This window comes from Alligator sinensis, unplaced genomic scaffold, assembly GCF_000455745.1.
Source record: "Alligator sinensis unplaced genomic scaffold, ASM45574v1 scaffold321_1, whole genome shotgun sequence".
Classification (NCBI taxonomy): Eukaryota; Metazoa; Chordata; order Crocodylia; family Alligatoridae; genus Alligator; species Alligator sinensis.
This window is the reverse complement of record NW_005841969.1, coordinates 2,191,352-2,201,707: the sequence shown is the minus strand read 5'-3', so window position 1 is coordinate 2,201,707 and position 10,356 is coordinate 2,191,352. Positions and strand designations below refer to the sequence as shown.

Sequence of the window (10,356 nt, the reverse complement as noted above, 5' to 3'; positions counted from 1 at the left end):
GCTGAACCAGCCCTTTGTAGAACTATTATCTTTCCCGCTTCTGTAAACATTTTGTTATGTTATGGACTTACCTTATTCATTCAGTGAATTCTCTTATCCTTAAAACTTAAGTGTTGTTTGTTATCCATGCTGGGCATGTCTACATGTTCATTAATCTGCATTAAATTTAGTACCTCTACTGTGAGGTACCAGAAAAGGTACATTAGACTATTTTAATATGCATTAGTGAAAGTGTAGTTTTTTGTGATGCTTTAATGCACATTAAAGTGCATGTGTAGACACACCCACTGTGTACTTGTTCTTAGTTATTTTTACCATAAGATGGTACATTCTTTTTTTGGACATTCTTTTTTTAATTCATTTTTTAATTCATACTTGCCTTTTAGTTTTTAAGTGCTCAGATAAATGATTTGAGTTGCCATGGGAGAGTTGAGCAATACTCTAGGAACCTTGAAGTAATACAAGAAAATCTTTCACTTGTCTCAGATATTCACATCACCTTCAGTTTTCATCTGCTGAAATCTCATTGGTTTTGGATAGAGCTTATTTTGTCTGTTAAAACAAAAAAGCTTTATTAGCTCAGCTTTTAACTTAATACTGCTTACGTACTAATTGGGTTAATTAAAAGAAGACTCCAAAATACTTGAAGAAGGAATATTTTTTTAAATGATGAATTTCATTAACAGCAGTCCATTTACCAGTTATCTCAATGTAAAAATACCTAGAGGAATATATTCACTTAAACACTTTCTATGTTTATATCCATTAATCCAGTAAGAAGACTTTGTCATAATAGCTATATATGTGCTCCTATATATGTGTTTCCTCTTATAGTGAACTTTCTGTACTCTAGATGAAAGGTTTGTGTTTATTGAAAGACTCCTTTTTGTTTTGTTGAACTATGAGGCATTTAAAAAATCTTAAATTTGCACAGCAATACATTATTTTTCTTTTTGTTATTGGTATTTGTCATAAGAGTAATTTGAGTAAATTAGGTTGTGTAATTTATTTGAGAAATTCAACTATATGATACAGAATCCAATAAATGTTGTTGTATGTCTTATTTTTATGGATTTGTGTGTGTTATGCATTAATTATTTAACTCTTACCAGAAAACATTCAGGTGCCAAAAAGGCAATTGAAATTTCAGTCTTCTGCTGTCTGAATTTCAGTCTGTTGAAAGAATGAGAATGTTGCATTTTGTTGAAGTATTGTCCAACCGAGCAATAACAATTAAATGTATTACCTTTAGGGAGAATGATTTTCACAAACATTAATTATCATAAAGAATTATTATATTGCTGAATCACTATTCAAATGCAGTATCCTGTGCTGCTTAAAAATCTGAATCCAATTAATTCATGTAATTATAGAACAGCTGGTTGTATTTAGTCTATAAATATTGCTTAAATATGTGCGTGGGTCATTAGAATCAGGTGTTATAATCATCAGTCGCTGCATTAGATAGAAAATCAGTCAAATGTAACAATGGTTTTAAAGATATGGGAATCGTTATTTCAAAATATGACACATTTCATCAATACTCTAACCTGGTATCGATGTTTCCATTGTATAGGAAAACACAACCTAATACAAACTATTCCTTTATTATCAAACAAATACCAAAAGTAAACTAGAAACAAAATTGTTTTGACAAATGTCTTGCCATGTTCAAGCCATTAATTTTAATTATATGGAAAATCTTAATGTTCTCTGAGATTTTTTTATACATTTCAGGAAAATGCAAGTGAATTCTTTTTTTATTCTTTTCTCAGCTGCAGATAAGGATGACAGTTCTGAAGACATTTCAGTGCCAAGTAGCCCACATACAGAAGCTATTCAACATAGTTCTGTCAGCACTTCTAATGGAGTAAGTTCAACCTCCAAGGCAGAAGCAGTAGCCACATCAGTTCTCACCCAGATGGCGGACCAGAGTACAGAGCCAGTTCTTTCACAAATTGTAATGGCTCCTCCTTCCCAGTCACAGCCTTCAGGAAGTTGATTAAAAACCTGCATTACAGCAGTTTCTTAGATATATGTTTTTGACTTCAAAGGGAAATCAAGAAAAGACCAGTCTTCACCTAGGAGAAATCTGTAGTTTAAAATTATTCATTTTTAAAATTCAGATTTAAATTTGGCTTTAAAGATTGGCAGATGAAGATGAGACTGAAAAGTAGTTTCCAGTCTCTTTGCAAAAGACTGATTTTTTAAAAAATATTAGATTTACTAGTTATTTTCTGTGCTCAATGTGTAAAGTGTGTGTACAGTACAATGTGGTTTATTTCATTTTTAATTTGGTTTTATTTCAACAAACATTGGGGTGAATTACTAAAGCTCGTTCCCAAGACTGTGATGATAATATTGTTATGTGACATTTTATACCAAAGTTCTGCATAGTCCCTATTGACTTTGTAATGTTAACAAGGTCATAAAGCACTAGGCAAGAGAAAAGACAGTAACAGTAAATTTGCTTTTAGTCTTTTTGCCTTTTTATTGTTTTGCACATTATGAGAGAGAGAACATTGGGAGAAAATGTTTGCTTATATTATGTATAGCATTTTGTTTGGCTTTTTAACTGTTGATTTTTTGTTTATTCGTTCAACAGGGCCAGTACAGTATATGAGATACAGTACTCTTATGCACATACCTAACCTAGATGAGGGTCATTACTTATTAGATTTTTTTTTAAACTGATATCAATTTTTTCAACACTTTTTCCTTTTTAAGGAGAGGAGCTTTACTTCTTTAATCAGAACAAAGTTCTGCAGCTAGCCTTTGTTACTAGCTTAATAGGAAACAGTAAGAAGATACTGTACAATTACAGGGATCTCAGATATGGAAGAGTTTCAAAACTAGTTTGATATTTTGTGGATTTTTGAGTTGCAGACTAAGGAGTTCATTCATACAAGTATATGGTCTAGATGCCAGAAAAGTCTAAAAATCCCTCGTTAGACAGCTCAAGACTTTTTTTTTTTGTCATTGTCTTGTATTTGCAAGCTATCTTGTACTTAATTCTTGTGTAAGCACTGTCATCTTTTAGTAGCAAAATTTTGATACCTTGTGGAAAAAATCAGTATCTACCGTATCTTGGAAACAATGTAATTATAATGTGATGTGTGTGGCGTGTGTGTGTGAGAATGGTTCAGTAGTTTATGCCGGCAATCTTTGCTTGAATGTTTAAAGATGCCTTCAATGTGATGCTGGCTGATAGATGATTGCAGTTTTAAAATGTTATTTACTGTGCGAACTTGGATAACTAACATTCCATGATGTAGTTTGTTTCTGATGAGATGATTGTAGGTACACTTTTTCTCATTATCCAATCATCTGTAGGATATTGAGTTTTTTAAATGTGCCATTATCTATTTTGATTCTGTACTCATGTTCAAACTACAGTACAAGATTTTACAATAGATTAAGTTGTAAAAAAAAAAAGTAGATGTGTGCTTTCAGGTCAGAAAACTTTGTATAATAGCAAAAAAAGATACATAGTAGCAACTTCTGGCTAAGACAGGATTCCATTATGTATATAACAAAGATTTAATGCATTTATAATGGGTTATGTAGTTCATTTGCTCTTCCTTCTTCATCTACAAGTCTCAGTGCCATCAAATTCCTTATGAGATTCAGTTTTAAATCTACATATAATTGGTAATACAGAGGAAGAACATAATTTGTATAATATACAACCATACTATAAGAAAAACTGGACAAAGAGTTATCTAAATTGTGTATATATCATTTCAGTGCTTTAAGTGTGGAAATAATAGGATATTTTGTATTTTAAAAATAAGGAAATAATTTGAGTTAATCTCATATTTTTAAGCATTCTTACTTTAACCATTTCACATAAAAGGTATGACTTAATTACTGAAAATTTCCACAATGATGAACTCTACCTTAAGTCTGGTGAGAAAGGAATTGATCTTAAAGGCACAAAATGTGAATTTTACCAGAAAGTTATACAGTCATTTCTCTTCATTGTAATTTTGGTGGACTAGATAAAGCCTCATTGTTTGTTGTTGTTTTTTTATTTGCTCTCCTAAACACTACAGTTTTTTTCATTTTATTTATATAAGTGAAAGTTTTTTTAATAAAACTGTTGCGCTTGTAAAATAAGTCTACATAAGTGTGTAGGAGACATGTAAACAGTTAACGAATTTAACAATGGGGTTGGAAAAGAACCATTATAAACCTATCTGTGTTCAACAAATAGAAACAAGTTAATAGTTGTACACCATGAATTCCGTTTTGAGAGATGTGTCACACTACTTCTGTACTTAGCATTTGGGTCTTTACATTTGACATGTTTCACAAACTGTACTGTTTTCTTTTATGTGCAGTTTGCATGAGTAAATCATCAAAGAGAATAAAATCTATCTTTAAATTATGTTCCTATTTTAATGAAATTATAACTGTTCTAAGCAGATTTCTTTCTCTCTTAATTATTGCCATTTTTTAAATTTTTTTGTAGAACCCATTACCATTGTGTATAAGAAACATCATGTAAATGTAGAAGATCATCAACTTTTTCTAGAAAAGGAGTCAGGTGTCATTCTTCTACCACTGGATTCTCTGAGACATTAGATTTTCATCCTTAGTTCTTAGATAACAGAAATGAGTCATAAGATGGCTTCTAGGTCACAGATATGGCTTAACCTGATTCCTGGTTGGCATGAGTTCTGCAGCAAAATTTAATTTGCTTTTATATATCTCATTGATACTATTTTGTTGTTCCAAAAAGAATGTAAATCCACAATTAACCTTTGCATCTTAATGAACACAAGAGGTGTCTGGAAAATAATAGATTTGGGAAATACCACAAAAACCGTGAGCATCATTCAGCTTTAAAATGAAATGTGCTTCTTGTATTTTTTTCCAGCAAATTTGAATTGCACTTTACAAAAGCATTTCTGAAAGTAAATTGTAAATTTACATGTTCACTTGGAGTGATGCATAAAAGTATACTGACAGCAGAACTAGGTATATAATAAGCAAGGAGAAAATATACCTGGTTTAACAAATCAGTTTATATAGGTAGCACTAAATTGAAACCTCAAGTATCCGAATAAAATAAGAGATGTTAAATTAGGCTGAACAGGGTTTCAGATAATGTAAAACTGGTACACTTAATTTATGCCTGACTCATTACTCTATTTTGGCTAACTTTGGTTTGTGTCTGTATTGATGCATCCAAATTGATATTCCGTCTGCTTATCTCCCTCACTAGAGAAATTACTGGAGCTACATACATTTGCATTGTACAGTTGTAAATATTAGCTGTATCTACAGTTGCTTCTTTGTAAAATTTCTAACTGTTTTATAATAACCGGTGTTGGCAAGGATCTCATCTACCCTCCATAGATTAGGCCTATTCGGCATTGTTGATATATTTTTGATGGCCACAGGAGCCTTGTTTACATTAATAGTAGGTTTCTGTGTCGCTAGCTTTTCTTGTATTCTATTTTTTAATTTGTCTGTCATAATAGTATAGGTTTTTTCCTGGTTTTAACAATCATGCCTTTTCCCTGTAATCACATATGTATTTTCAGTGAGTTGCGCATACATGTTTTGTCATTGTTTGCAACCAGTGTGTGAACTGTAATTAACCAGCATTACCACCTCATATTTCAGGGGCGAGCTGTCAAAGGGAGCTTTTTCTCTGGCCTGTACACCTAGAATCTGCTTGTGACACTGTGAGCTAAGGTATGCTGAGAGGTATTTCTCAGCCATAATGCAAATCAGATCCATTTTTTAGGGTATCAGGGGGTATCTTTGTAGAATAAAATGCATTGTAAAGTTCAGTTTTTATTTAGTTATCATATTACCTGCAGTGACTTTGCAGCGACATGACACTTCAAGAGGTTTCAGTATGACACAATGTAGTTATAGATATGCTACAGAAATCAGGAGATTTCTTTGAATTCAGGTGGTGTGCATCTTTCCTTTACATTGTACAAGGCTATGTTCCTGAGCAAGCCCTACCCACACCTTTCACTGTATGCTTTTGCACAGTTTGCCAGGAAGACCACTCTGGTGTTGACCCTAGTAGCTGCTCTCAAGACCTTGGTCTTAACAGAAGGACATCTTAGAACAGCCTCACTGGCATCTTTCTGGGTGGGGAGTATGCGAGTGTACATGGGTGGGTTGTGAACCCGTTTGGGAACAGCCTAGCTGGTATACTTTATTGCTGTGCTATATACTGTTCATACCCCCCAAAATAAAGCATGACTGATTTGAGGAGAGATTTTTAATCTCCCAGGTTTAGGACCGCTACTAATGTAATGATGTCTATCCACTCTTTAAAAGGATAACAGAAAAGGTATATAAAAACTTGATTAACTTCCACCATTGTTTTAAAACCTCCACTGTTTTAAAGCCTTTAAAGTCACTGTATTTTTTGCCATTTTTATAATAATGTTCCATATTTTGCTTGTGTTACTCATTCATAGTTATTTTTTTTCTAATATTTTTTGTGGGGGAGGGGAGGAAGGGAATGGAGGTTCATAATTTCTTCAGGACTTTGTATGTAGCTATATAAATAATTTTTATCTTGAATATTATTATTTATCAGAAGAGTGTATTGAAATTTGTATGTAAGAATATTCTTTATTTGCATGCCTAGGCAAATGGCGAACAATTTAGACAACCTAGAAACTGATTAAAATGGCTAATAAGGAATCAGAAAAAGCTTGAAGTGATGAAAAAAAATTATGATTCTGGGAGCTTCTTAAACCAGTCACAACAGGTAGGAATTGGCTAGAGAGGAAAGGCTGTGGTATTTGTAGCCAGTGATGACTAGTGTGTTGGGCTAGAGAACCTGCCTGGCATTCTAACTTGCCATAGTTGTACTTAAGGGGAACACATCACACTTTTGGGAGTTGTCAGTTTCAGGCCGAGAAGATGAGCTCCAAGAGTGAGCATGCTGTCAGAAAGAGATCTTCAGAAAAGCAGAATTACAGGTAAGCAAGTTTTCCTTATGTGCACATATGTTGCTGGGAAATGAAGTACTAAATCTTGTCTGGGGCTAGCTTGATAAATCAAAGTACAAACATAAACTATTACAGCTCCATTTACAATAGTCTGTCCCCAGGTGGAGTGAACACAATGAACATGAAAGTATGTGATAGGTCTGTTCAACTTCTTGAAGTGACAGCATTCAAATCTTAAGTTTTATGGCATAAAATAATCACTCTGCATGATCAAGTGAGGAATTTCTTCACTTCTTTTGCAACATAGTATTGTCTAAATGCTTTGTGGGTATTTTCCTCACATTTTCGGAATTACGGGTATTGGTCCGTCACTAAAGGCAAGGTATTATCTTTGAAAAATTACTTGTCCAATCTACTGGGAAATTATAATTATCAAAAAGCCTCTTAATTTTTAACTTCTGTGATATTTAAAATGGAAAATTGCAACAAAATAATGCATACAGAATTCTTCTTAGTTAAAAAAGGCATAGGTAGAAGTAGAAGACAGGTTAAGAGTGTAAAGAGGCCGTGTCTCTATTTTGATCAGACACAAATCACTTTATTCAAAGAAAGTTACATAGAGAATAAATGACCACACACTTTCCTCTACCCACTGAGCCCTACATTCCATTCTCTGATTGTACCCTGCCCAATCCCCTAATATTGCTTCAGACAGTAACCTCTATGATTAATGATAATTATATTAAATTTCTTCACTATATAGTATTTATAATCATGGTCTATACATTTTGATCTTATTTTAGACAAGTTATAAGCAACCATCCATACAGATTTTTGAGCTGCAAAAGATGCACTTACCTGTTAAATGTATGGCAGCCCACTCAGTGTTACTTGTTCAGTAAAATACCAGCAGGTTAAACTTTATAGCCAGCATGGTTATGATTTCAAAATAAGAAAGAGGTTGATATTGTAGCATCCTTGTAATAGATTTTATATTCACCATCGAGAAAAATGAAGCCTCTCAGCAGAATTATATTACAGGAATAATGATTTTTTGCTGAAAAAATAGATAATCCGGGTAAATGGAGAACAGATGCTATATATCTGTCACGGAATGATAGAAACATTTGTTAACACTGTTGATCATTTTCTTGAACATGTCCTGAATTTTAAACTGGTAAACGTGCTATTTGTATGACTTTCATATATGTGTGAGTATATGAAATGTTTCCGCATAATGCTTCTAACAGCACTAACTTTTGAGAACACTAGCCATTACTTTGGTAGTAGGGACCTTGCTCTTTTGTTTCTCCTGTTAAGTTCCTAGTTCTCTCTTTGCTGCAGTATAAAAGATAAACAACTGCATTCATGGATCTGCAAAACTATTGCTAGTGCCCAATCCCAGTTAATATGGCTGCTAATTCTGTTTCTATTCTGTCATCATAGCTGTACTTATGTCATTTTCTTCATCCTACCTATTGGGTGGAAGTTCCAGTGCATTAAAAAGGAAATATGTTACATTGATTGGTTCCCTTCCTTTTATTTCCCCTTCCACCTGACCTTGGAGCCATTTTCTTTATAAAAGATACCATGATGTTTATTTGTTGCTCCAGTTTGGTTCTCAGGTCTCTTTTGTGGTTCAGTGTCACTTGCTCCTCATTACACTTCTGCTACTACCAACTTCCACTGTTGCCAGGTGACAGGAAGTGCATGGGTATCATGTGATCAGTCTTTATTATAAACCCGTTAGCCACCTGGGAAAGCTCATGAAAGTTGCATCAAATATTTATGGTAGTGTCTGAGAATTATGCAAGAGACAAGGATTTCTTAGTGTGATCTCTTTTATTGGATCATGCATAGTTGGGATACTTAGGCAAGCTTTTGAATGCAAGACCTGATGAAGAATGTCTTGCATTTGAAATTTTGCCTAACTCTATCCCAACTCTGCAGTTCGTTCAGTTAAAGTTACCAACCTAAGAAATCGTTGCCTCTTGCATAAAATATTTAGGCTTTGCCTACATGAGCCTGTTGTGGCAGAAGTACATTTAAACCGATTTAGATAAAATAGTGCAACTCCTGTATGAACACTCTTCTTTTGTATAGGAGTAACTTGTTTCACTTTAGGTTGTCAATTGGGAGCAGTGATAAGTTCAACAAAAAAGAAACTATCTTAAACAGAAGCAAGACTGTCCACACAGGGATTTGGATTGGTTTTACAATGCTATACAGTTACCCTACTTACTGTAATTTTGCTGTCAAGATAAGGCTAAAGAAACCTAACTTGTATCCATTTTAAAAACAAACAATCGCCATTTTAAAAGCAAACAGTAAACCTGAGAAATAAAAAACTTTGTAAACACCTAGCAGCTAATGTGGATTTAAGAATAAACCAGCCAACTTTATTTCTTACTTTGACAGAGTAACTAGTTTTTTGAATGAAGAATTGTGGTGGACATAATATACCTGGACTACAGTAAGGTTTTTGGCACAGTGCCAAATGACACACATATTCATAAGTAAACTGGAGAAATGTGGCCTGGATAGAATTACTGTTAAGTGGATACATAACTAGTAGAATAAGGGCAAGTGAAACAACTATCAGAATTGATACATTTATAGTTGGGTTTAAAGTGTCATACCACAGGGGACTGCTCTGGGTCTGATGCTGTTTATTCCTGCATCCAAATCTTTTATCAAAGGGATAGCTTACTGATCAAGTTTGCAGATAACACAAAACTGGGAAGTGTTACAAAAATTTGGAGGATAGAATTAGAATTCACAAAGTTCTTAACAATTTAGACAACTGCACTTTATGTAGAGAATGAAATGATGTTCAATAGGTAGAAGTAAAATGCTACACCTCAGGGTAGGGTGACCATATGTCCCAGTTTAGCCAGGACAGTCCTGGATTTCGGAGGCCAATCCAGGCCAACTGGTGAGAATTAAAATGAGCGTCCCAGAAGCGCAGGGATGTGGGGTGCAATCTGATGGGGAGCAGTGCGGAGTGGCACGGCAAACCAGGCAGGCATCAATGCTGCCTGCCTGCCTGGTGCACCACACCACCCCATCCCGTCCTGTCCTTCCCTGTCTTCATCTCTGCCTGTAGCAGTACTGCTGACTTGGGAGGAGGGGCGGTGTGTGTCCTGGATTTCCCATTCTCCCATATGGTCACCCTACCTAGGGAAGTAAAACTACATGCATGATACAAAATGGAGAGAGGGAGCTAGCAGTGTTTACTCTGGCCTTACTCCTGACTGGAGAGATGCACCTTATGGACTAACTGAATAAGAGATGCATAAGCTTTTGTGATCCAGAGCTCACATCAGATGCTATCAGATAGTGATCTGAATACAAAAAATAGGGAAGGAAGAAAGGGAAGTGAGGTTAGGGCTAAGAAGCAAACAAATGTAATGTTTCGATAGCC

General features: G+C 34.5%; 1 protein-coding gene and 1 long non-coding RNA gene across 14 annotated transcripts in view; one reads left to right on the top strand and one right to left on the bottom strand.

Annotated features, from left to right (window-relative positions):
- ATF2 (activating transcription factor 2) overlaps window positions 1-7,792 on the top strand; it is an 82,334-nt gene extending 74,542 nt beyond the window's left edge. For all 13 annotated transcript variants that reach the window (XM_006020806.3, XM_006020805.3, XM_025200496.1 and 10 more), the window contains one exon: window positions 1,776-7,792. In XM_006020806.3, the coding sequence (XP_006020868.1) occupies window positions 1,776-2,002 (227 nt within the window). In that variant the 3' untranslated portion in view covers window positions 2,003-7,792. The remainder of the gene's footprint in view (window positions 1-1,775) is intronic.
- On the bottom strand, window positions 402-7,928 carry LOC112549804. The gene is made up of 3 exons (XR_003093332.1): window positions 7,791-7,928; window positions 1,110-1,173; window positions 402-552 (listed from the first exon to the last, which is right to left on the bottom strand). It is a non-coding gene; the product is annotated as an uncharacterized LOC112549804 (long non-coding RNA).
- Between the last annotated feature and the right edge of the window lie 2,428 nt (window positions 7,929-10,356).